Source organism: Zootermopsis nevadensis, unplaced genomic scaffold, assembly GCF_977971745.1.
Source record: "Zootermopsis nevadensis isolate Lab colony 2312 unplaced genomic scaffold, Znev_1.0 Znev_ptg000013l, whole genome shotgun sequence".
NCBI lineage: Eukaryota > Metazoa > Arthropoda > Insecta > Blattodea > Termopsidae > Zootermopsis > Zootermopsis nevadensis.
In genome coordinates this window covers 2948790-2976683 of record NW_028259145.1, presented here as the reverse complement: position 1 = coordinate 2976683, position 27894 = coordinate 2948790, and the positions used below count along the sequence as shown (strand labels likewise).

General features: G+C 41.1%; 1 protein-coding gene and 1 long non-coding RNA gene across 3 annotated transcripts in view; one reads left to right on the top strand and one right to left on the bottom strand.

Annotated features, from left to right (window-relative positions):
* Nucleotides 1–27894, top strand: part of LOC147873838 (uncharacterized) — a 121170-nt gene that overhangs the window by 36665 nt on the left and 56611 nt on the right. The gene's annotated exons all lie outside the window — the stretch shown is intronic.
* Nucleotides 1–27894, bottom strand: part of Cht6 (Chitinase 6) — a 102601-nt gene that overhangs the window by 29170 nt on the left and 45537 nt on the right. For both annotated transcript variants that reach the window (XM_087348438.1, XM_087348439.1), the window contains exons 2-10: nucleotides 23184–23244; nucleotides 8741–8950; nucleotides 6364–6623; nucleotides 5407–5531; nucleotides 4474–4603; nucleotides 3597–3782; nucleotides 3316–3441; nucleotides 1864–2000; nucleotides 942–1213 (exon numbers count right to left, since the gene is read on the bottom strand). In XM_087348438.1, the coding sequence (XP_087204564.1) occupies nucleotides 942–1213; nucleotides 1864–2000; nucleotides 3316–3441; nucleotides 3597–3782; nucleotides 4474–4603; nucleotides 5407–5531; nucleotides 6364–6623; nucleotides 8741–8950; nucleotides 23184–23244 (1507 nt within the window). The remainder of the gene's footprint in view (nucleotides 1–941; nucleotides 1214–1863; nucleotides 2001–3315; nucleotides 3442–3596; nucleotides 3783–4473; nucleotides 4604–5406; nucleotides 5532–6363; nucleotides 6624–8740; nucleotides 8951–23183; nucleotides 23245–27894) is intronic.

Below are 27894 nucleotides of genomic sequence, written 5' to 3'. Positions count from 1 at the left end.
AGGACATTTTGTTTCCTATAAAAATCCGAATAAATATAGACGGCTGTGACATTAATCGATACACTTTTTGACTGTGAAGCTTGCAAATGTATTGTTTGTGTTTGAAAAAAGGGTTCTCAAAAGAATATTGGACTTAAAGAGAGGTGTTAATGAGAGAATCGAGTAAATAAGATAGTTAGGAACTTGGCAATGTGTAATCTTGTGTTCAAATCAAAGAGGATGGGATGTTCGGGGCATGCAGTATGGAAGAACTTGAGAAATTCACGCAGAATTTTAGTCAGAAAACCCGAAAGGAAAATACGATTTGGGAAACAGAACGAAGATATTAAAATAGATGTTAGTGAAACAGTTCAGAAGGAGGGGTGTACATAAATTAAACTGATCCAGGTTCGTTTTCAGTAGACACTTTCTTGTTAAAAAGGTACTGAAGCTCCGAATTGCATAAAAGGTGGAGAATTTGTTTACTACTTTAGGGGTATCAGTTTCTGAAGGAGGGGTAAGAACTGCACATGTTCTATGTTTCGTCACGGTACAAAACTGTAATTACATAGAATTACAATTAAAACAGGAGATGATCAGCTGGTTCATTCACATAATACACTTACATTGTGACTCAGAGTAACTAGATTATTATAAACTTTAATGGGAAATTCTAGGTACCATCGATTTCCGACAGGGGCAAAATATTTTTCACTTAGCCTCCGTTTGCAGACCGGCTCTGGGGCCCACACATCCTTCGGGGGCGAAGCGACTGGGGCATGATCCTGATCACTCACCCCCATCTACCCCATACTTCTTCACAACGTCACTTTTTCATATTGCATTATATGAAGGTGCGCTATGGTCTATGCAGGATGTAGTTACGTGAGGCGAGAAGGGACCAAGGTCGCCCTTGTCCTTGACTAAACGGGAAGACAGCCAGAACCTGGATGTGAACGTACCGCTTCCTGGGTCAGGTGTAGTGGGAGGCTCTGGAGTGGTCCCGGGGTAGTTTTGTGCCGGTGTAGTGGTAGTAGTAGTAGTAGTACTGCTCCGAACTGGTTTGTTCTGGCGCCTGCTGGAGGAGGGACGTTTCTTGTTTGTGCGGAGTCCACTCTGAGGACCCTGCCGTCCGCTACCACTCCCGGAACTGCTACTGCTGCTTGACGGACGTTTCGGACTAGTCTTGCTGCTTCCTCGAGACGGCGTCACAGACACGACATCGTTGGATGTTCTGACAACATACAGATTTAATTATTCTTTTTTTGAAACATTTGGGGTTACACCTTTAAGAAACTTTACTTGTTCTCACAGCGTATTTCGCCATTAAGAATTGATCTATTCACTTCGCTTAACTTATCTTCTTATTCTAAGCTGTAAGAACATTACATATGTGGACCACCGAAACTCAGAGATATCAAGTTTGAATTCCGCTAAAGGCCTCGATGGATATCCGTGGTTTTCTGTGTTCTGTTGTCCTGAATATGTACAGGATGCGAAGGACCGATATGCTGGACGCAAAATATCTGCGAGCTACAGCTACGTCACAGACCAAAGCGTTTTAAGCACCATCGCTTACCCTCCCTCCCCGTACCTCGGCTGGCTGGTCTTCAACGCATTTGTTTGCAACGATCAACAATCTCGGAGACATCTTGTGACGAGTGTGAGTTCAAACAAATATTTAAAGGATTAATGGTTTTATAAGCGTTTCGTAATTGTAGAGCGAAATACGCCAAAGGGTTTCACATTGATTGATTACAATTATTTTCTGCAGATGTCCTTACCGAACTTCGTTACTACGGTGAGAACTGAGTTGATTTTATGAGGACAGGCAGATTAGACAGTAACTTCTTGTCCGCGCAAGTGCGTTCGGTAGGTACTCACCTCGCGCTGGCCAACATCGCTTCTTTTCCCGCCTCGATCAACGGATACGGACGTCCGTGACATTTACCACGGAAGTCATCGTTGTCGATGGCCCAGAACATGATGCCACCCAACCCGTTGTCGCTCACGTACTGCGACTGCGAGACAACCAAAATCACCATCAGATATTTGTGCAAGGAACACACTGTTCCAAATCCGTAATAATATTCGCAAGTATATGTAATGTCGCACAGAAAGCTTTTGGACCAAACGTCACATTGTGCCTCGAAGAAGCCAGAGACAGGGCAAATCATGGATACGTCGTGCATCTGGGAATGTGCAACGTGAAAGGTAATTAAAATAAAAAGTTTTCTGGATGTTTTCCATCGTCTAATAAAATCATAAAATTACACGACGTTTCGGAGATGGGACTCTATCTCCGTCTTCAGGTAGACCTACTCACTTGGGCCCAATCGATAGAGCTAATCCCTATCTCTGGACCAAACAAAAACGCACCAGTCATAAACTTTTAGATTTTGTGAAAGGTAATGTTTCTGAAATTTTAATTCAAGAGTACTTACTCTATACGAATGCGTGGGATAAAGGCCAATGCATACGGTTTAGACAATTCCGGACAATTAGTTGCAGACAGGAGAATTACATTAAGGTAGATCGCACATAAACAGGGGGTGATTATATTGACTGGACAAAACTGGCTTAGGTTAATGTCGACTTGGGGTTAATTTGAACTTGATAACGAATTTTTGGGGTTTCGTCGACCGGAAGGAATTTCTTGCCAAGCTGAAGAAATTTCATCTTCTCAAGAGAGACATTTGACAACGACGTTGATGTTCTATGTGGAGACAAATTGTAAATGCAGAAAATACATTCATACATGGACATTCTTTAACGCACAATAGTACGTGTACCAACTACTTTGATGGTGAATACGTCAGCGTGTTTACCACGCGGTGTAGTTATGGGTAAATTTTTTAAACGTACCAACTCTGTGATTAAGCAGCGAAAAAAATTGTATAACTCAAACTCTTGAGTTCTTCAGACACCGTGTATTTCAGTGTTATTCAGAACAGTGGTATTCAACCTTTTTTGTTCGCGTACCCCCAGATATAATTTATTTTCAATTTTGTACCCCCAAAGTTGTTGGTGTACAATTCAAGTTATACATAGTATATAATCTACATCTAAAATAAATTAAATAAATTACATTATTTGATTATTCAGTGTTTATCATAAAATAATATATATTTTTTAAAATTTCACGTGACCCCTAAGATGTCTTCACGTACCCCCAGGGGTACGCATACCCCAGATTGAATACCACTGATTTAGAAGAGCTAGGTGTCTGATTAGGTTTCTAAAAGTAATGTGACTCTGTTTCTAGAAGTAGGCGTTAATATGTGACAATCTAAGGTTCTGAGTGTCTCGCGTCTCCGTGTCCTAACAGATCCTTACTTTGAGCTTCACGATATCGATGTCGTCATAACCGACCCACTGGTTGCCCTTGTAAGCGTAAGGTCCCATGGCGTTGGGGTTAGGACGTTCGACCTTCCACTCGTCTGACTGCAAGCTCTCGCAGATCTGCAGAGAGAGAAAAAAAAAACATATAAAATACACGTATTGAAACAAGGCAGCAGTTTTGTCCCAGTGGCGTCCTGAAATATAGAATTCCGAAGGATATTGTAGATTTTAATGCTGTCTATTACTCGTCACGTAAAGGTCGCTGGGCTGAATACCTCGTAGTACGCGAGGTACCCCTTCTCCCTCGTTGCGTCGCCCTGCTCGCCTGGGCCGTCAGCGGGAGATCCGATCTCAGTGGCCAGCGGATTGAAGAGCGTGTACGATCGCCCGTACGTCGGTATTCCGAGTACCAGCTTGTCTCGGTCCGCTCCCAGCTTCAGGTAGTGGTTTATCGTGTAGTCCTGCACATACACATCATTTTTATTGATCAGATGGTTTAAAACGTACGCCCTGTAAAGCAGATACTAGAAGAATCATAAGCAGAAGGTCTTATTAAGAAGTTCTAATTAGAACTTATGGCGTTTAGGTGAGATCTGAGGTTATCACGACGAGAATTATGTAGATGGTTATTTTCTGGGATGTAGCGCCGTGTAGTCTGATAGGTATTGCCATTTATTCATCACGAAGAAAGTCAGTTCGTCAGAAACGTCCGTCATTATCTATCAGACTACACGTTACTGCAACTCCATTACAACGCTCTAAGCCCGACTCAGTTCCCGAATTATACACGGCGTGACGACCCAAAATATTAAAACATGTTAAGTTTAAAATGCGAGTCAGACAGTTTCTTGTTTATCGCTGTTTCTATTGTATTTAAATAAAACGTAAATGTGTTAAACCAAATTTATATTTGTGTGAATATGGGAAAATAGAAGAATTAAAGCCATATTCTAAACATAAGCTTAGAATTATTAGAAATAAGCGGTTATTTTTCAGTAACCCCGGAACTGTCAGCGACTCGAACAGACATTCAGAGTGTCATGTCTCATACGAGGCGCAGAAGTTTGACGGACGATGGGCTAGTTTATCTCCAGTTCGGGATTCATGCCTGATCCGGCACGTGAACCATATCAGAGTCGGGACCGTACTTACAATGCTAAGTTGAGCGTCGAAGTTGTATTCGGAGTCCTCCTCCAGGGGATAGAGAGGCGAATGGTGGTTTACCGCCGGTTCGAACGCAGAGTGGTAGTCGTAGCTTAGGATGTTCATGAAGTCTAAGTGCCTGGAAACAATGCAGATTAGCACAAGGAACTGTGCACAACAAAGCGGCTCTCACTTAATTTTAGTAACCACCTGACCACCGCAGCAATGCCTTTCTTGAGAAGCTACTAGTCTCTCATCTGGTTAAGAAATTTCCTGTCTTTTACATACCCAGAAAGTTCATAACCGTGTTGACAAGAGCCGGTCATTGGTATATTGTCGTATAAGAAAGAAATTTCCACATACGTATCTTGATATAATACTTCCATCCCCGTTAGATCTCGCAAGTGATCTTTTCCGTTCAGAGTGTTCAAGTAAAATTAGGTACATATCACATGTGTTCTACATGTACTTCCCATCACATCCTGCTACATTTCATAACTAATAAGAGTAGAAATCATGAAATTCCACTTTACAATTTTTTTTTAGCCTCGTGTTACTTCCGTCTCTTGTATAAATGTTTTTCCTCAGTACCGTGTCCTAAAACACTCTAAATATGTGTCTGTTTTTTGGGATGACGAACCAAATATCACACAGATGCAAGACTGGTAAAATAATTTTAAAGTTTTGTAAATTTATATCAATTAATTTTTAGGTTAGTCTATTCTTTACGTTGAAGATAAAATATTATGAAGCGAATGGTAAGAGACTAAATTATACAAAACTGATTCTACATGGAGTTTCGTATGGCTATGGTATTTCATTCTAAGAAAAGATAAATGTTGAGAAAAGCTTCCAGTGGAAATATTTGAACACGATAAGGAAGAAGTAAGAGGATAACTGAGAAAAACCAATAACAATAAAAGTAAAATTTGGCAGAGTTACCTGTTCAGTTTCTGAATATCATATCCTTTGTCGATGTACTCGATGCCGGCCGGCACAGCCATGGTGAGGAGAAGCCGGGGTCTCCCTGTTTTCTCGGATTCGCGGTCGAATTCTGCACGGAGTTCCTGAGGACGAAAACAGCGTTTTCCATTGCTCACGTCTCAGGGAAGTTCGCTCTTTATTTAACTACACCCTTTCACCTGCATATGTAAATTATCTTGGAATCCTACGGCTTTTTCGCATGATGAATACGAATGCGTGTTGGAGGAATAGGCCGTGGCTTATTTTAAAGTAGTCGTCCTGTCTCTTACGACTGCAGAGAGCAAAGAGTTGTTGGACCCGTATTCGGACAGGTCGTATACGGCACACTGTTGCCAACAGCTGTTATATAAAAATACCTAATCCAGCTCAACACAACGAAAATAAGAAACCCAACCCAGAGGTAATATAACGTCTAAAATATGGAATTGAAACCGAATCAATACGGAAAGAAACGAAATAAAACCACGATAAAATGACCAAAAATATGTTCAGCCGTTGTTCGTGTGACAAATTTTGCGTGGTCGTCGTAATATGTAGTGGATGGAACGTAGTCCAGGGCAGGGTTTGGTCATTCCGACCACGCAACGCACTTGTCCGAAAGATTAATGGTAGCCCAATAAAGATAAAACATTTGTGCGTTTGTGTTAAAGATGAAATGAATTTACATAAAGCCATGAGGACCGAGATAAGGCTATATGCGAAAACCATTAAATGCGAAGCTGACAGACCCCAGAGCTGGTATAAACGTAATGGAAAATAGAAAAAGTCCTGTCTCTGTCGAGAATTGAACAGCTTAGAAACCATTAATTAATCTAGGCAGCACGTACCAGAAATACTGATACGTCAAACTGCGTCCGAGACCGTAGTTTCATAACCGTTCGTCGTTGAGTTTACGACCGGGTCTGAGAGCGTTACCTGCACGAGAAGCGCGTAGTTCTGCCTGTCCCGAGGTTTGCCGCCGTCTCTGAAGGCCGGATACTCCCAGTCAAGGTCCAGTCCGTCGAAGTGGTTCTGTCGCAGGAACCGAACCACGTTGTGCACCAACTCTGATCGCCTCTCTTCATCCGCCACGAGCGGTGAGAAGCGGGTTGAACCCTCGTTCCAACCCCCGATAGCAAGCATCGTCTTCAGCTGCTTGTTGTACGTCTTGAGACCCGTGAACTTGGCGTAACCGCCTGAGAATTTCAAGAAACATTTTCTGGTGTGATTGATTTTAGATTGCAGTAGCTCAGAACAACATCAGATAACAAGGATTTTGGTCCAATCAGGTGGTGTGGAAACTTCGGGTTGTGGGCTACAACCAGCGAGCGAGACAGATTAGATCGTTCAGGTCTGCCTAACGACCTAGTGCGCACTATGAAAATATATATAAAATGTAATTAAATTTATTGAGACATGAAAATCACTCAGTTAATCTATATATTTCAGACTGTTTAGGAGTCCGAAGGTTTATCGTTTGTTACCTTGAAGAAGGCTGTTTTCTGCTTTGTAGCACAGTCTAGTATGATAGACGTTTACTGACGTTGCGGGTGTACTTGCTGCCTCTATCATCAGGGCGACTGATGACAGAGGCAGCAAGTTTGTACCTCTGAAACGTCAGTAAACTTCTACCATACTAGACTGTGCTACAAAGCAGAAAACAGCCTTTTTATGCTCGCCACTGTGGAGAACCCCAAATCCTGTTTATCACCCTCTTCCCTGAAATCCATCACCGATTCCTACTGTGATCCCACAAGCTCACGCCCTCTTCCCTGAAATCTATCTTAATATTATATTCCCATTTATGCATAGGTTATCCCAGCGGTGTCTTCTCTTCGGGTTTTTCAACCAAAATTGTGTACGTGTTTCTTACACCCCTATCCGTGCCTCACGTCCTTATTCATTTAAACATATTAATAATATGTAGCGAAGAATATAAATCCAAGATTGCATTATTCTCCTTTTTATTTTTTTTTTTCTCCGTTGACAACTGTGACGCATTTCTGTGGTATAAATCATCACTAAAATACCGTATTGTGCAATAATGTCTTATGTCCACACGACATTACGGCCAATACGATCAGCAGGAAGCCAGATCCAGTCTTCTTCTTCTATATCAAATCTAAAAATTCTTGACGATGGTGAAGAGTCAATTGAATAAAAATTTTCTTGGATATTATCCATCGTCTAGTAAATATAAAACGTAAAAAACGACGTTTCGGAGATGGGACTCTATCTCCGTCTTCAGGTTCCTACACAGTTGGGCCCACTAGATAGAGCTAATCCCTATCTCCGGACCTTCCATCGTCTAGTAAATATAAAACGTAAAAAACGACGTTTCGGAGATGGGACTCTATCTCCGTCTTCAGGTTCCTACACAGTTGGGCCCACTAGATAGAGCTAATCCCTATCTCCGGACCTTCCATCGTCTAGTAAATATAAAACGTAAAAACGACGTTTCGGAGATGGGACTCTATCTCCGTCTTCAGGTTCCTACACAGTTGGGCCCACTAGATAGAGCTAATCCCTATCTCCGAGATAGGGATTAGAGTCCCATCTCCGAAACGTCGTTTTTTACGTTTTATATTTACTAGACGATGGAAGGTCCGGAGATAGGGATTAGCTCTATCTAGTGGGCCCAACTGTGTAGGAACCTGAAGACGGAGATAGAGTCCCATCTCCGAAACGTCGTTTTACGTTTTATATTTACTAGACGATGGAAGGTCCGGAGATAGGGATTAGCTCTATCTAGTGGGCCCAACTGTGTAGGAACCTGAAGACGGAGATAGAGTCCCATCTCCGAAACGTCGTTTTACGTTTTATATTTACTAGACGATGGAAGGTCCGGAGATAGGGATTAGCTCTATCTAGTGGGCCCAACTGTGTAGGAACCTGAAGACGGAGATAGAGCCTCATCTCCGAAACGTCGTTTTTACGTTTTATTACTAGACGATGGATAATATCCAAGTAAATTTTTTATTCAATTGCTTCTTCTTCTTCTTCTAGCTTTCACCAATCAGCAGAAAAATGCCGACAAATACCAGTGCCTCGACTGTGATCTTAAGTCTCTGTCCCAGTTTTTTTTACAGTCTAAACTCATGGTCGACTGCAGGTCCAATGTGATCGCCCTCTTCCGTGTCCACTCTTGAGAGGTTTCCCTTGTGGGGTTCTTGGTTGATGACTGCGTACAAGTGAGGCAAAGATCTTGCAGTAGGATCAACATCGTCCATCGAACTCCACTTGTCACACACAGGATCTGAAAGGATTCTGGTCAAAGTCGGATCAGTTCCAAGAGGTTTTAGCAGGGACATACCTTGCTCGATGTCCTGATACTTGTCGTAGGGCCGAAGACTGTTTTCTCGCGTGAGACCGCCAAACGCGTAGATTAGATGCGTGCAGAGATAAGGATTGATGTTCTGCGGAGAAAACTTCGCAGTTCCGGGGCGGTACACTGACCAATTAGTGTAGTAGCACACTACTCGCTTGCTGTGTCCTGAGCCAGATTCTCGGCGTGTCACATTGTCTGTAACAACAGAAAAATCCATTAGTTTATCAGAAATACTGAAAACTTACAGTAGTTACTTTCTGCATGGTCAGAACTATAATTAAATTAATAATCAACAATTAATTCAAATTTGTTTCCATCATTTTGACTACGTTAGAAGAAATTGGGGTTTTGTGTTTCTGGGTTATTTCTCGGGTTACAAATCGATATTAATATAAAATTATTGTGTCTTTGATTTAAATGTCTAAAATGCTTGAAGTCACTTCTTCTATAGGACTTCAGTTGTTCTGATCACGACTGAAATACTAGTTATTGTAAAGCTTTTCGTGGTTTTGCTAAATCACTACACAAAGTATCTTAAAACAGATAACGATCATTTTCAAAATATAAGCAAAGAATCGTAGAATACAGCCATATTAAAATAAAATAAAAACTTATTAAAAAAGTTCTGTCCTCAGTTCGAGAGGCCATGATTCAGAGCCACGTAAATGAACGAAATAAAATTTACGCCTTGCCGGTAATCGAACCCCAGTCGCCAGCCCGTAGTACAGACAACATACTGACTGAGATGTTGGTTTTATATTTCCTGAACCTTTGAGTAGGATTGGTTTCGAAACATTTAATTATTATCGGTACGTGTTGAGGTTTAGTGAATCTAATTGCAGAGTTTACGTTACAGCTTTGATGACATGAAACTACCGCATGCATGTGGAATGGAATTCCAAGAATATTGCGTTTCCTCTCATCTGATCCCATGGCCACCTACTAACGGGCACACCCGGTATGTAGAATGAGTCAGTTAACGGTGGTTTGAACCAGGGATGGCTGACTCACAAGAGCTAACACGTCGATTCGAGTTCAAGTCTTATTTAAGCGAAAAAACAGGGAAATATCTTAATTTAAGGTGGCAACGTTGTCTACTTTGTATGATGCATATTATTCGATAAACAGGACTCGAAGCAAAGAATTTCCTTCTTAGGCAAATCTCAGTGTCTGGAATACGGACCTAAATCGATAGAAAATTATTTTTGGTTTGGGATTATCTGAAAGTAATATACCAGTCATAGGATCAAATACGGAAAGTATTAACAGTGCTATTTATAATTCTTATAAACAATTTTATATTCTATTAAAAACTAAATTAGGTCCAAAATTATTTTAAAAGATTATTGTTTAAATATGTGTAGTGAAGATCTATTCAAATTTACTTCTTATATAAGAAAAATTTGTATAAGGCATCATCATGTGCTTTTTTATACAGTTCCCCTTTCCCAATATCTCTGGAGGCAAATAGTGAACTTTTATAAGCCTTTGTGCAGACATTGTGTCATTACAAGCCACCATATTTCAATTACCGTAAATAACACCGACATGGTGATGGTGCGAATGTTTGAAGTGTTAAAAGATACACAGTCCAGACATTTTTAATAGTCTAATAACTGCTTCTATAACTTTTGTTAGGCCACTATTATATAAAATACGTAATATATCAGCCACAGAAATCTGTATTTCTATTTCAATTCGATAATGGCAACAAATTAACTTATTATCCGTCCTTTAAAAATATTTTACGGAAGGTTACGCAAATTATTCTATTTGTAAAACATTCTACATCAGCAGTATACCAACAAATCTCCTATGTGATCTCATTCTCTACATTTTCGTAGTAATTGGCTATTGCGTCTAAATCCTACATTTCAAGTTCTTTATTATTTTCTTACTTAATTATAAGATAGAGTATTGACCCACACCTATTCGAAGACACTAGTACTTCTCTACATATCGGGACACTCACTCCTACATCTTTGGCCGATATGTACATCTAATAACATTTAAGAAAAACAACACCTTCGCCCAAAAATGGAAAAACAAACGTAATGAAACATCACCAAAAAACTACAGAAATCATAATTGAGTTTTAAGTTCTTAGATATATTTTACACCTGATGATAGTTTTATAAAAACCGAAACATGTTATGTAAATGTTCCGAAATGTAAATCGATCAATCGATATGGAACATGAATGATGTTTTATTATCTTAATTATAAGAAAATTTTTAAATATTTTGATCAGACGGATTAAAATAAATAATTGTTACTTAATTATGTATTTTCAGTTGTAGATATAGTTATTCCTATGAATGGAAGGATGGTAATGAATACGTAACAGGAATATGAAAAATAAAGATACGGTGGTAACCTATTTCGAAGTGCAGAGTGCTCAAAATTCATGCAACACATTCTTGACACAACATAAATTATACATCAGTGGCAATAACATTAATTCATTAGTCTGAGATTGTTTGAGAACAGAGTGATTAGGAAAATATTTAGACTTTAGACGGATGAAGTGGCTTGAGAAAACCTTTATAAACAGTAGAGCCATAACTCATTTTCTTCGACAAATTTTATTAGGACGATAAAATCAAGGAATATGAGATTGACAGGACATGTTGAGTGCGTGGGAATATGAGAAATGCAGTGAGTACAAAGTGTTGAGCGAAAATGAATTTGAGGTAAGGAGGAAGTGCATTGGATTAATCTGGCTCATGATAGAGTCCGGTGGCGGGCTGTTCTGGGCACGGCAATGATGCTTCGCGTTCAAGAAAACCAGTTTCTGGAAGAGGACTCCTAAGTCGAGCCAGTCTAGATTTTTACAGAGTGCTCCAGCTAAATATGGAACAGGTTTAGTGACAGTCAACAGCTTATTTCGAATATGCATCGCGTTATTGGTAACAACTGTTAAAATTAATAGTTGTTACTTGAGGAAATGCAAATATTAGTGTTTTGTTTTGTAAATATTTAGCCATGAAAGTGGAAGGGTTGCCATTGTTTTAAGAGTACGTCCTAGACCCTAATGTCCACACCGAGAAGATTATTCCGGCTACACTTTCTTCACCAGCCACGGCAGCGTGAAGCTAAAGACGCTCTGTCAATACACCAGTGGACAGAAAATATCAAGGTCGAAAGATGGTTCCGGCTTGCACAAGACTTTCTCCATCGGCTTAACTCTTAGTTTCGGATTTCGTAAGAGAACGCTAATGGAGGTCGAGGTAGAATATTTGTGGTCTTCGGGCGTCTTAAGCATGTACCCAGAAGCAGTCAGGTGCTCTCGAGTTGATACGTTCGGGCAGGGTGACGAACAATTACATGGCGGAGTCAATTGGAAGTTGTTGTTTTTTTACAAATTTTGGCTGAGAACTTGCTAAAGATTGATATGTAAACGGTCACATTATCAGTTTTATCGACGTAGTAAATTTTTTTTTTTTTTTTACGAAGTAAGACCACTGTGCGTATTATGTTTAAGAATAGGTTTCAGTTAAATCTGTTCTGTCGTTCAGCTTGAAGTACTGAAGTGGTTGTAATATCAGTGATATAGTTCCCATTGTTAGGCTGTCATTAAGCACATCTGGACATGCTCAGATCCATGGCAACTCCAATAGTACAATAAGATTTTAATAATATTAATGTGGTGATTGGTAATGGTGATAGGGAAAGTAGCAGATTCAAATATGGTGTCAGATTAACTTTCTTGTGTTATCACGAGTGAATAGCTCCATAATGGATTTTGAGAGGATCTGAGGTTATCACGGGAGTGAGTATGAAGATTTATGTCTTCTGGGTTGTTGCGCTGTGTAGTCTGGTCGATGTTTACCAACGTTTCAGAGGTCATACTGCCTCCATCATCAGAGTATGAAGATTTCTGTCTTCTGGGTTGTTGCGCTGTGTAGTCTGGTCGATGTTTACCAACGTTTCAGAGGTCATACTGCCTCCATCATCAGAGTATGAAGATTTCTGTCTTCTGGGTTGTTGCGCTGTGTAGTCTGGTTGATGTTAACCAACGTTTCTGAGGTCATACTGCCTCCGTCATCAGAGTATGAAGATTTCTGTCTTCTCGGTTGTTGCGCTGTGTAGTCTGGTCGATGTTAACCAACGTTTCAGAGGTCATACTGCTTCCGTCATCAGAGTATGAAGATTTCTGTCTTCTGGGTTGTTGCGCTGTGTAGTCTGGTCGATGTTAACCAACGTTTCAGAGGTCATACTGCCTCCGTCATCAGAGTATGAAGATTTCTGTCTTCTGGGTTGTTGCGCTGTGTAGTCTGGTCGATGTTAACCAACGTTTCAGTGGTCATACTGCTTCCGTCATCAGAGTATGAAGATTTCTGTCTTCTGGGTTGTTGCGCTGTGTAGTCTGGTCGATGTTAACCAACGTTTCAGAGGTCATACTGCCTCCGTCATCAGAGTATGAAGATTTCTGTCTTCTGGGTTGTTGCGCTGTGTAGTCTGGTCGATGTTAACCAACGTTTCAGAGGTCATACTGCCTCCGTCATCAGAGTATGAAGATTTCTGTCTTCTGGGTTGTTGCGCTGTGTAGTCTGGTCGATGTTAACCAACGTTTCAGTGGTCATACTGCTTCCATCATCAGAGTATGAAGATTTCTGTCTTCTGGGTTGTTGCGCTGTGTAGTCTGGTCGATGTTAACCAACGTTTCAGTGGTCATACTGCTTCCATCATCAGAGTATGAAGATTTCTGTCTTCTGGGTTGTTGCGCTGTGTAGTCTGGTCGATGTTAACCAACGTTTCAGAGGTCATACTGCTTCCATCATCAGAGTATGAAGATTTCTGTCTTCTGGGTTGTTGCGCTGTGTAGTCTGGTCGATGTTAACCAACGTTTCAGAGGTCATACTGCCTCCGTCATCAGAGTATGAAGATTTCTGTCTTCTGGGTTGTTGCGCTGTGTAGTCTGGTCGATGTTAACCAACGTTTCAGTGTTCATACTGCTTCCATCATCAGAGTATGAAGATTTCTGTCTTCTGGGTTGTTGCGCTGTGTAGTCTGGTCGATGTTAACCAACGTTTCAGAGGTCATACTGCTTCCATCATCAGAGTATGAAGATTTCTGTCTTCTGGGTTGTTGCGCTGTGTAGTCTGGTCGATGTTAACCAACGTTTCAGAGGTCATACTGCCTCCGTCATCAGAGTATGAAGATTTCTGTCTTCTGGGTTGTTGCGCTGTGTAGTCTGGTCGATGTTAACCAACGTTTCAGTGTTCATACTGCTTCCATCATCAGAGTATGAAGATTTCTGTCTTCTGGGTTGTTACGCTGTGTAGTCTGGTCGATGTTAACCAATGTTTCGGAGGTCATACTGCCTCCGTCATCAGAGTATGAAGATTTCTGTCTTCTGGGTTGTTGCGCTGTGTAGTCTGGTCGATGTTAACCAACGTTTCAGAGGTCATACTGCCTCCGTCATCAGAGTATGAAGATTTCTGTCTTCTGGGTTGTTGCGCTGTGTAGTCTGGTCGATGTTAACCAACGTTTCAGAGGTCATACTGCCTCCGTCATCAGAGTATGAAGATTTCTGTCTTCTGGGTTGTTGCGCTGTGGAGTATGGTAGATGTTAACCAACGTTTCAGAGGTCATACTGCCTCCGTCATCAGAGTATGAAGATTTCTGTCTTCTGGGTTGTTGCGCTGTGTAGTCTGGTCGATGTTAACCAACGTTTCAGAGGTCATACTGCCTCCGTCATCAGAGTATGAAGATTTCTGTCTTCTGGGTTGTTGCGCTGTGTAGTCTGGTCGATGTTAACCAACGTTTCAGTGGTCATACTGCTTCCATCATCAGAGTATGAAGATTTCTGTCTTCTGGGTTGTTGCGCTGTGTAGTCTGGTCGATGTTAACCAACGTTTCAGAGGTCATACTGCCTCCGTCATCAGAGTATGAAGATTTCTGTCTTCTGGGTTGTTGCGCTGTGTAGTCTGGTCGATGTTAACCAACGTTTCAGAGGTCATACTGCCTCCGTCATCAGAGTATGAAGATTTCTGTCTTCTGGGTTGTTGCGCTGTGGAGTATGGTAGATGTTAACCAACGTTTCAGAGGTCATACTGCCTCCGTCATCAGAGTATGAAGATTTCTGTCTTCTGGGTTGTTGCGCTGTGGAGTATGGTAGATGTTAACCAACGTTTCAGAGGTCTTTGCTGTCTCCATCGTCAGGGCGGTGAGTGATTTCCTCATAGCCCTGATGATGGAGGCATGAAGGACTACTAAAACGTTGGTAATCTTCTACCAGATTACAAGACGCTATACCCCCAGAAGACAACAATTTCAATTCACATATTCTTCACGTGCTTTTATTATGATTTAACACTGTTGATTCAGATGTATTTAGACTTCTTGTCACATCTGATATTACTGTCTACTTAAGAAATATTTGAAATTACCACGTGTATTATTTTTGCGGAGAACAAGGGAGGACTACGGGTCATGGAGATATCGAGGATGATGAGCTGGGCGAGACATGTGGCACGCATGGTGGAAGGTACGGGTGTTTGCAGTGTACCGGTTGGGAGGCCTGAAGGAAAGACCTAAAAATGTGGGAGGATAACGTTAAGATGGACCTTAGGGAGACAGGAATCGATGGAGCCAACTGGATGCAGCTAGCTTAGGATAGAGTCCGGTGGCGGACTTTTGTGAAGACGGTGATGAACCTCCGGGCTCCATAAAGAAAGTTGGCTGTTCTTTGAAAAGCCGAGCATACAATAGACTTTTGAAATAATTTCCTGCACCAAAGAGGGAGTGAACAAGCCAGGTCTTGCCAATACGTGTGGTAATCAAGACATTTCTAAGAAAATGTGTAGTTAATACAAGTTGGGAATTATGGTCATGGCGTAATAATTCTGGTGTTTCTGCTAGAATTTAACCTTTAATTTTCGTGAAGGTCGGGGAATTCCCCACCAGTGTGTCCCGCCCTCAGAAATGCAGCGGGTCTTCAAATAAAGTGTCCGTTATTGTTATTTGCATATTATAGCTCTTCGAACATAGAAATTGTCCCATGTAGATTTTAAACCGAGGTTAACTGTAAAAATTTGATAAGTTCCCGAGATAAATAATGTATTTTCTGTACAAATAAAAATTCCCACGGACTTAGGAATCATTTCAAGTCACATCTGATTTCGAGCTTGGCACTGAATAGAGAAGACTAGAGGAAGTTCTCTAAGAAGGTTAGGATCCACACAGGGCTCTAGAACCAATGATGGTGGAACTTATTCTAAGAAATATACACATTTTTTATGCTATTCAATTATTTGGAAAACCAGAGTAATCTGCGAGATTGCTTGATGTTAGAATTCGGGTGCATGATAGAGGGGTACTGATTGTTTCCATGCATTTTCACGAGGTAATAATAATTTCTTTGTTTTTGCACGACAGGTTACTCAGTCATGGAGGATTCTGGTGGACAAAGCGGGAGGTCATTTGCATACTTCAGTTAAACTCCTTGGTTATTTCATGACTAATGTAAAGATGTCTCCAGATTTTGTCGGGTGAAAATGAATTTAGATCTTGTATAAAATTTAAGGGTCTATATTAAATTGAAATTTTATCTTAATAGGAAACTGTCTTATGATGTGTGTCATTTAGGCTTGTTGAGAAATTCCATCATCCGGATAGTTCGCTGGGTGTTTTTCTTGTCTCGTACTTACTTTTCTTCAAATGCAACTTCTTTTCGTAGTAAACGCATCTTTTCATCCCTGTACTTGTCTCACAAAGTTTCTGTAATTTTCCCTTTCGATATTTCCCTTATTTTCAAAGACGTGTGTTTCCGAAGATTTCTGTCTTCTGGGTTGTTGCGCTGTGTAGTCTGGTCGATGTTTACCAACGTTTCAGAGGTCATACTGCCTCCGTCATCAGAGTATGAAGATTTCCATCTTCTGGGTTGTTGCGCCGTGTAGTCTGGTCGATGTTAACCAACGTTTCAGAGGTCATACTGCCTCTGTCATCAGAATATGAAGATTTCTGTCTTCTGGGTTGTTGCGCTGTGTAGTCTGGTCGATGTTTACCAACGTTTCAGAGGTCATACTGCCTCCGTCATCAGAGTATGAAGATTTCCATCTTCTGGGTTGTTGCGCCGTGTAGTCTGGTCGATGTTAACCAACGTTTCAGAGGTCATACTGCCTCTGTCATCAGAATATGAAGATTTCTGTCTTCTGGGTTGTTGCGCTGTGTAGTCTGGTCGATGTTTACCAACGTTTCAGAGGTCATACTGCCTCCGTCATCAGAGTATGAAGATTTCCATCTTCTGGGTTGTTGCGCCGTGTAGTCTGGTCGATGTTAACCAACGTTTCAGAGGTCATACTGCCTCCGTCATCAGAGTATGAAGATTTCTGTCTTCTGGGTTGTTGCGCTGTGTAGTCTGGTCGATGTTAACCAACGTTTCAGAGGTCATAATGTCTCCGTCATCAGGGCGATGAATATGACGGAGGAAGTATGACCTCTGAAACGTTGGTCAACATCGACCAGACTACACAGCGCAACAACCCAGAAGACAGAAATCTTCAGAAACACACGTCTTTGAAAACCTCAAATCATACACGTATGTTTCTATTTTTAAATGACATGCAACTAAATATTAACACGGAAATAAACACGAAAAAAGAAAGAAAGAAAACAACAGAATTAAGGGAGAAAAAAAAAGTTATAAGTGTATATATATATATATATATATATATATATCACCGAAGGCCAGGTTGAAGGAAAGCGAGGACTGGGAAGAAGATTGATACAGCTAACCGACGATCTGAAACAAGGAAAGAAGATGACGTTCCAGGAATTAAAGCGAGAAGCCGAGAATAGGGACAACTGGAGAGCTCTTTTTGGGCAGAGCAATGGACCTGTCGTAAGACAGAACACTAAATAATAATAATATATATATATATATTATATATATACTAACGTAGTTCAGTTCTTTAACAAATATTTTTAAAATGATGTCATTTGCGTTACGATATTTTCTTTCTGTTTTTGGACTGCAATTGAAAAGGAAATTTACCAAAGGTTTACAGCCAGTTAGAGCCGTTTATTTCTCTTCTCTTTAAAAAAATATACAGTCTTCTTGTAACAAGGGTGTGCACTTACAAAATAGCCTTTACGCACCACAGTTAATTCAGATTTTAATGCGGGAAATTTGTTGCTGCTCAACAGTCGGGGGAAGTTTTCTCGCCATCAGTTGGTAACGCAAAATTTACTGATCGGTACGTCAGGGAATTTTATCACACATATCCCTTCGAAGGGATTCTCTGTTAATAACTTCAACCTGAGTATTTGACAGCCAGCATCTGTCAAATTGGAAGGTCGTGTAACAGAAACCCGATCGAATGTTGTGTCATTTGATTTGATGACGCGATTTCAAGTGCACGTCGTCGAAGGTGACCATGAAAGGAGACGGTAGGGATTTGAAAGCAGATGGTTGTGGTCCAGTTGAAAGCACAGCTTCTGCGTTTGCTTGGAGAGACTGCAGAAAACCTAAACCGGCTGTGTTTCGAACCGCGTATCTTCTGAAAGTAAATCTAGAGCGATGTCACTGCATCAATCTTTACACGTAATTGCATCATATACCAGTATGTCTACATTGATTTTGGATCTTAGGTTATTTTAAGAAGCTCACGTGGCGGGGAATGAAATACGAGCCAGTGGATGGATGATGAAAATGATGACTCGGAGAAGTTTCAAAAGGAAGCAGTTAAAACATATTCTAAAATGTAATCGTTTGCAGTGACTGAGAAAAATCACAAAAAAGTCTCAACAACGTTCAGTTCATCTCAAGTAAGATTTCACACCTCAAATCTTATACATAACCTCTCAGCGGCGGTATTTCCAGTGTTGTCGTAGACCCTTTCGGGAAACATTACGCTGTGATGTTTGCAACCCTGCGGGGCACCTGTTACAACGGTCTGGTCCGTCCGGAAACTTAAAATAATTTGGGAACTGATTTCAGCTGAATGTGATGTTGTATGTTTTTACACACACAAAAAAACTTAGTACAATTTAAATTTATAACGGGCATTTTTAATGGGCACGTTATATGAGAGTATAAAAAACTTTTTTAGCCTCTCTACCGGATATGCCTGTTTAAATGCTACCGTAGACTGTAAAGACACGTTTACTACGAATACATTATTATTTCCGCGTCTTAAACTTATTCAATCATTTATTCTAAACATAAACGACAGAAAAATTTGGAGCAAATGAAGATTAAACTACATAAAGAAGAAATTTTAGAAATAACATTAAGAAAGAAAGAAAGAAAGAACTTTCTAAGTTGACAAAAACTTCCCTGCCATCACAGCACATGAGCTGCAAGCTCGGTGTTGCGTAACAGCGTCTGTTGTCCGCTTTCTTTCCACTCCTGTTTATGGCAATGACAAGAGATTATTTAAGCCCTTGTTCGTTATGAGCTGAAACTGTCGCCATAAACTTAAAACAACTCCAACCAATCAACTTCTATCTGCTGTGATGCATTACGTAACGCAGGATTATGGAGCGAAGAAAACTGGTTTAAGCAAACGGATGTGATGTTTGGGAAACTTCTGGGCAGACGACTTAATGCAGAAAGTGCCGTGATAATTAGGCCTGTTTATTTAAATAGAAACCATATTAGTATTATTATTATTCAGTGTTCTGTCTTACGACAGGTCCATTGCTCTGCCCAAACAGAGCTCTCCAGTTGTCCCTATTCTCAGCTTCTCGTTTTAATTCCTGGAACGTCATCTTCTTTTCATGTTTAAGGTCGTCGGTTAGCTGTATCAATCTTCTTCCTAGTCCTCTCTTTCCTTCAACCTGGCCTTCGGTGATATCACTCAGTAACCCATTCCTTCTCATAATATGTCCCAGCCAGTTAGCTTTCCTTCGTGTAATCGCCTGCAGAATGTTTCTTTGCTCGTTGACTCTCCTCAATACTTCTTCGTTGGTCACTCGATCCGTCCACCTGATCTTCTCTATTCTTCTCCAACACCACATTTCAAAACTCTCCAGGTATTTCTGTTCCTTCTTCCTGAGTGTCCAAGTCTCTCCTCCATACGTAACACTTCACTAGTTTCGTCTTCATCTCCAAGCCCAACTTGCTAGTGAGAAGTATCCTCTTCTTGACGAAAGCTGCCTTGGCCATGGCTATCCTTGCTTTTACTTCCTTGGTGCATAGGGCGTCCGTCGTGACTATGCTTCCCAAGTACTTGAAATGCTCCACATTCTCCATCTGTTGGTTTCCAACTACAACGTTCAATGGTTCTGCTCTCGGTGCTATCCTCATAACCTTTGATTTTTCAATGTTGATTTCCATTCCATTCCATACTCTCTACCAGTTTCCACTAACCTGTCCATCATGTTCTGTAATTCCTCCTCTTCCTTCGCCAATACTACTAAGTCGTCTGCATACTCTACAGTCGTTATCACTCTTCCTCCAATTTTGAAGTGTCCTGTTATGACTTATAAATAAAAAAACCTGAAGTGAAGCAAATAGAGAGATAAATATAGAGAAAGACATAAAAATTCTTGCAGAATTTTCTTACAGAAACCACTTGTTGAAGACAGAGGAGATGGTAGGATGATATTAAGATGATCTTGTGGAGCAGGATATGCGGACATGAGGCATGTAAATGATTTGGGGCTTTGGAATGAGCAGTGTTGAACCTTTGGGTTGAGTCAATCGATCTATCGATACCACTGACCTCGAGAACAGTGTTGTGTTTTTAGATAAGTCACAGGAAGCGGAGCCCAGCGTCAGAGGAATGCGTGGTTAAGTTTACCTAAGCGATAAGAAGCGAGCTGTGCGAGCTGCATAAGCAGCATGCGGTGTCATATGACATGACCTCTGAAACGTTGGTTAACATCTACCAGACTACACGACGCAACAACCCAGAAGACAGAAATCTTCATACTCTGATGACGGAGGTAGTATGATCTCTGAAACGTTGGTTAACATCGACCAGACTACACGGCGCAACAACCCAGAAGACAGAAATCTTCATACTCTGATGACGGAGGTAGTATGACCTCTGAAACGTTGGTTAACATCGACCAGACTACACAGCGCAACAACCCAGAAGACAGAAATCTTCATACTCTGATGACGGAGGCAGTATGACCTCTGAAACGTTGGTTAACATCGACCAGACTACACAGCGCAACAACCCAGAAGACAGAAATCTTCATACTCTGATGACGGAGGCAGTATGACCTCTGAAACGTTGGTTAACATCGACCAGACTACACAGCGCAACAACCCAGAAGACAGAAATCTTCATACTCTGATGACGGAGGCAGTATGACCTCTGAAACGTTGGTTAACATCGACCAGACTACACGGCGCAACAACCCAGAAGACAGAAATCTTCATACTCTGATGACGGAGGCAGTATTACCTCTGAAACGTTGGTAACCATCGACCAGTCTACACAGCGCAACAACGCAGAAGACAGAAATCTTCATACTCACCGCTGTGAAAACCTCAAATCATACAAAGTGTAATCCCATTCACAGGAAAGTGTTTATTTACAAATCGCTTATGTCAACTTTACAGATTTTTGTTTTAACAATAACGAATGACAAAAAAATACTCAAAATGTGATTGATGATACGTGACAAATTATTTGCGATGGATATGGAAGGAAGTGGTCGTGACCTTTCTTGACCTCCAGGATGTACTACAGAATGGAACGAAAGCCCTCAGTAAGGATATTTGGTCTCCGATTCAAGACTTGAACCCGATTGTACGGTTCTAGACCTTTTCTGCTACATCAGCCTGCTCGTTCCTTCTGAAAGAAAAGTTTGTCCAGGCGTTTGGAGAAAGGGCATTGCTTCAGGGAGGGACTGCGTTATTGGATACAAGTACGCGGTTTATGAGACCGTTCGGACGCCTCTCGATCGCTTCTTCCCACGTGACGCCTCCGTCCTTTTGGAAGACGCCTCTTCGTGTCATTGACCAGAGGCGGATATTAAAATTTATTTAGTGTTCTTCAAGTGCAAGGTGAAGCATAGATCAGGTTAATTTCACACACGCACAAAACTCTCTCTCTGTTTAATATTGAACACTCATCTGTCCCCTGTGTGTCATCCAACTTTCTAATTGTAATCAAAATCGTCACCTTAGACATGCAGCCCCAATTGGCCCCATTCCACATACCGACACGAAATACTTTTCAAGAACATCGGCTATTTCAGCTCTGTATACGATGTTTTTGACCGCCACGGTGGTCTAGCTGTTAGAACGCTGTCCTTGTAATCCTGGGGTCTCGGGTTCGATTCCCGGCGGTGCCCGAATTTATAACTTGTGTTGGGAAAGGCCGTGGTCTAGGCAACACGAAGTTTTCCTCCGTGGCATCCCAACAATTACTCCATTCACACACAGAAGAAGGCAATGGCAAACCACTTCTGGATCATCTGCCAAGAACGTATATGAACAGGTCTTAGTTCGAGAAAAGGATGGAAGGATCCTGTTCATATGGACCTGTCGTCAGACAGAACACTAAATAAATAAATAAATAATAAAAATACGATGTTTATATCACCGACAATAAGCTGTCTTTTTCTGGATTAGAGCACCATGTAGTCTGGTAGAAGTTTACCGACGTACCAGAGATCATTGGTGCCTCCATCAAAACCCACGATGATAGGATTAGCTGGATATTCTACTCACCCAGAGCCTCCAGGTTCGGGTGGAGACAATTAATGTCTCGGATAACATTTGAACCCAGGACTTGCGGAATATGAAGCAAGAATGCTAATCACTCGGCGACAGAACTGTTCTTTGTGAGTCTCGGTTAGCATCCAGTATCTCTGTAAAAATATGCAGGCTTGTATGGCTCCCTAAAACTTTACTATTATCTAACTCAATGGTGCACCATTTTTCTTCAGAAACTGATACTCCCTGAGCTAATTAAGAAACTATTCGTCTCTTATAGAATCAGAAGTTTCGTTTGTTTGCTCACAAGAGCCCCGCTAATCTTTCGTATCGTGAGCCGTATGAATCCAATCCACACCCTCCCACCTTAGTCCGTTAAAATTCTTCGTAATATTATACGTATTCCTACCTACATCTTGGTCTCTATTAAAACTCCAATTTATCGTCATTCTTCTTTAGATTGTCCAAATATTGTGCTCACTCTTAGTCGGTGTTCTTCCCTTAATATGTGAGATCTAATTTTACACCCATACGATACAGTAGTATTGTTTGAAGATGGCTGTCTTCAGACTCAACGTCATAAAGACTTCAAATCTGTTTGATTTAATCTTTACAGAAGATACAAGATTCTGAATAGCGAATTTAGTGTCTTCTGTAATTTCTTCGTGAATATATTTTCGAAAGATTTTGTTATTTGGTCTGATGACGAGGCAATAACGTATATGTTGCGTGTTCGTAGTTCTCCGCAGACAGTCTTTCTACATAGCATCTAACTGCACTAGTTGTAACTTGGACACTCACGTGGTTGTGACGTCACTGCGACGGCGCAGGCGCAGAGCATCAGCCATGGCAGCAGGCACATCTGAAACAAGGAAACGTCGTCATGAATATGTGGACAGGCATACCTCGGAGATATTGCGGGTTCGGTTCCAGACCACCGCAATAAAGCGGGTCACACGAAATTTTTGGTTTCCCAGTGCATATAAAAGTTATGTTTACACTATACTGTAGTCTATTAAGTCTAAAAACAACGCGAGAATTACCGAAATGTGACGCAGAGACACGAAGTGAGCACGTGCTGTTGGAAAAATGACGCCGATAGACTTGCTCGACGCAGGGTTGCCACAAACCTTCAATTTGTATAAAAAACCGCAATATCTACGAAGCGCAATAAAACGAGGTATACCCACATACATTAACATTGACACTCGGTGAAATATCAAACGTGGTGTGGGTGTTAAAAATGACCACAGTTAGCTTCGTGACACAGCTGATCGATGTAATGGTTAATTTTGAGTGTTATAAAGTATGTTCGTTATTTTGGGACGTCTGAGTAGGCTTACATACTAAGTAACGTTAATGACTTACGAGTCAGATCGACCTATGAATATGACGTGACATTCGGAGCACTCTTTCGGGTAGAATGTCAGATCTCTCCTTGAAAAACTCTTGATGATACGCTCCCAGCCACGTGTACACCATTTACGTAATGTGGACATTTAAATGTAATTAAAATATTGACGGTCTAAATTCGCGTCACAAGAACGAGAGACCGGCACAAATTAGATAATTAGGTATTTTTAGCCTATACAACACAAGGAGATAGAGAGAGAGAGAGAGTACGATTCTAGGGTATTCCTGAATATAATAACGTGTACGAGGTGCGATCGGAAAGTTTCAAGACTGTGTTAATAGAGGGCGAACCGGATGTAGTACGAGCTTCTGCCGCTAGCGGGTGCGGCCTACATTCATAGTGAATCAGTGTGCTAGCCGGCATCATCGAATTAGCATTTGTTTCTTAGTTACGGGCGTTTTGGTAGTGCATTACACCGACCCTCCTGCGATTTCGGAATGGCGTGTGCATCAAATTTTGCCAAAGACTCGCCAAAACGGCTACGGAAACCTATGAAATGCTAAAGGAAGCATTTGGGGAGTCCGCAATGGGTCGTGCACAAACTTTTGTGTGGCATTCACGTTTTAAAAATGGTCGAACCTCTGTCGATGATGACGAGCGTTCTGGACGACCATCTTCGAGCACAACGCCCGAAAATGTCACGAAGATTCGGCAGGCCATTCACGAAGATCGACGTCGTACCATCAACGACTTGTGCGACATTGTTGGGATAGGCTATGGGACCTGTCAGCTGATTCTAAAGGAAGAACTCCACAAGCAACGCATCCTGTCTGAGGACCAGAAGCAGAATCGACTTCTCGTTTGTCAGGAGCTCAAAGATCTTGCAAGAACCGACCCCAACTTCCTTTCTAAGCTCCGTGTGACTTCTTCCTCTTCCCAAAGATGAAAATTCAGCTAAAGGGAAGGAGATTTGAGACGATAGAAGAGATTCAGGCAGAATCGCAGATGGTGCTTGACAGGCTGACAAAGAAAGATTTCCAGGGATGTTTCCAGGCTTGGCAGCGGCGCTGGGATCGTTGTGTTCACTCCCAGGGGAACTACTTCGAGGGTGATGGATGAATTTAATACCTGAGATAAGTGTACGGGTTTTTATACGCGCAGTCTGGAAACTTCCGATCGCACCTCGTATATCGAATTTTATGTAAATGCGTCTAGTGGTTCTTGATTCGAATCTTCGAACGGACTTAAAGACGGACATAACCAGCCCCAGCGTTCATTCATTTTATGAACGTAGTGCAAACAATACACAAGAAATTTTGTTCCTGCAGTTTCATGGAATATTTAAGTATACAAAGACTGTTGCGACATAATACAATTAAGATGAAAGATAATAACACTTCGTATTTTGTAATGATGTGAGGGAACATATTGCTTAATGACTTAGTTGCAAAATAAAACATTTCTAGGTCAGTAACCGCTTACAATTCTGTTCTACTTCAAGAACCAAGAGTAAACTTGCTTAATGTTTTCTGCTAGAACAATACAAAATCTGTGACGCTTCGATCATCACTGGTGACCAAACGCATGTAATTTTCAACTGTATGACGGAATTTAGGATGGCGTTCTTTTTACCGTACGTATAGCGAAGTTAAATACCTTTGTACATGCTGTAAATATGACATCGTGTCTCCAATTTAGACCGTTTTCTATTAGAGTAGTATATTATAATAACGAGCTAAATAAAATGGATTATGAAATACAATTAAAATATTAAGACCGGGTTCTATTTTAGGTATTCCAAAAATTGTTGTGAAAATTTCCGGAGCTTGAAGGCTAATCACTCATCATCTATTTCCCCGATTAAAAAGCGTGGAATTACTACTCCACTCCTTCATACGTCTTAATGCCAAGTACAACTTTATCGCTTACCATTGAATACTTCGTAATTTCTAACTAACTAACTAACTAGATGGCTTATCGAACCCGAAGGTACATCACCGAATTAACCAAAGCCCTCCACCGGACCCTGTCCTGGGCCAACAAAATCCAGTCTCCTTCAACTCCTATCTCCCATAGATCCCGCCTGAGATTATCCTCTCTTCTACGTCTAGGTCTCCCCAGAGATCTCTTCCCCTCAGGCTTCCCAAATAGTGGACCCAACCAACCAGATGGCTTACCGAACCCGTAGGTTCATCACCGAATTAACCAAAGCCCTCCACCGGACCCTGTCCTGGGCCAACAAAATCCAGTCTCCTTCGACTCCTATCTCCCATAGATCCCGCCTGAGATTATCCTCTCTTCTACGGCTAGGTCTCCCCAGTGGTCTCTTTCCCTCAGGCTTCCCAACCAACACCTGGTGCACACCTCTTGTCCCATCCATGCGCGCTACATGCCCCGCCAATCTCATTCTTCTCGACTTAATCACCCTGACAATATTGGCGGAGCAGTACAGATTTTTAAGCTCGTCATTATGCAGTTTTCTCCACGCCCCATCGTCTTCTCTCCTAGGCCCAAATATCCTCCTCAACACCCGATTCTCAAACACCTGCAATCTGTGTTCCTCCCTCTGAGTGAGAGACCATGTTTCGCACCCATACAAAACAACAGGCAAGATTATTGTTTTGTATACTTTAATTTTCAGGTTCTTAGAAATCAGACGGGAAGACAAAATATTTTGGACTGAGAAGTAGCAAGCATTTCCGGAATTTAGATTCCTCCTAACTTCCTCATGAGTATCATTTTGATTTGTTATTGTTGTTCCCAAATATTTGAACTTTGTAACCCTTTCAAAGGATTTATTAGCCAACCTAAGATAATTTTGCCTGCCTGTCTTCTGATTACGAGATACTAACATGTACTTAGTTTTTTTCTGAATTTACTTCGTAATTTCACATGAATTAATTAAATACGCTATGAAACGTGACGAAAAATATAAAGAATTTCCCTTATTTGATTTACAAATTTATCTGACGACAAGTTGATAACGTACGATGTTGCATAACTCCATAAGAGAAATAAGACTGCAGGAGAAAATTGTCGTGGCCTGTTTCAATATTGTATCCCAAACGTTACGTGGAATGAGTGACATCGTAAGGAAATGTAGATAGGTCGAGATTTCAACAGAACAACCAAGTAGACATTTAAAAGATGGCCGTCTTCTGGGTTGAATACTCAGGGCATTCTGGTAGGTGGTTACCGACATTTCAGAGCCGACACGCGGAATCATCGCCCTGATGATGGGGCTAGCAAGGGTCTGAAACGACTGTGAACTTCTACCACGCTTTACGACGTAACAACCCAGAAAATTACCATATTTATATTTGCCTCCGTGAGAACCTGAAATCTCACTTAGTAGACGCTTCGGTCATAAAACTTTGCTGTATTTCAGCTGACATCAGAAATGAACGTCAACTTCTTACTTAACGCTGTTAACAACTTTGGTAACCCTTGGTATGCGGTATAATATGTGTTAGGCATTCTTGACTTTCAATGTTGTTTGGCGACTGGTAGACTTTAACCGTCGGCTTCAACTCACATTTAATATTGTAATATATCTGCTCCCTGTTACCGCTGTAAAACCGTGTCTTCTGTCTGGAGATTCATTACACAGAGCTCCAGAACTGATAATTAAATGATGGCTCCCAGTTGTATCTAGATAGACCACGTACAGTCCACGACTGTAATCTTGAGACTTGCTGTATAATGCCTCATTCTGCATCATGCCTCAATGTTACGAACTAAATTGAGAAGGTTTGCCAGAAAAAGTCTAGTCCATGCACTTTCCAAATGTTTTTCAGTATTGGTTCGAAAAGAAGGACTCGTCTGTATGCTTTTGGTTTGTTTATATGTTTATTTTACTATCAACAAATGGGTAAATATTATAAATACACTACTCGGCCTGCGATGCTCTTAATTTTCGAGGTTCGTTTTGCCGGATTTGAACTCTTTAAACCACCGCTGTACCGTGCGTTCATCAGGTGTTTTTTTCTCCGAATGCCCCATTGATATTTCGCATGGCCAGTGCAGCGTAATTGGCCAAGTTATATTCATATAAAAAATATCTCGGAAGTCGCGATTATTCATGTTTAACAAAAAAGATAAATGAAAGTTTAAAAAGTTAATGAATACGAAAATCAATTACACTGTAAGAATCAGCAT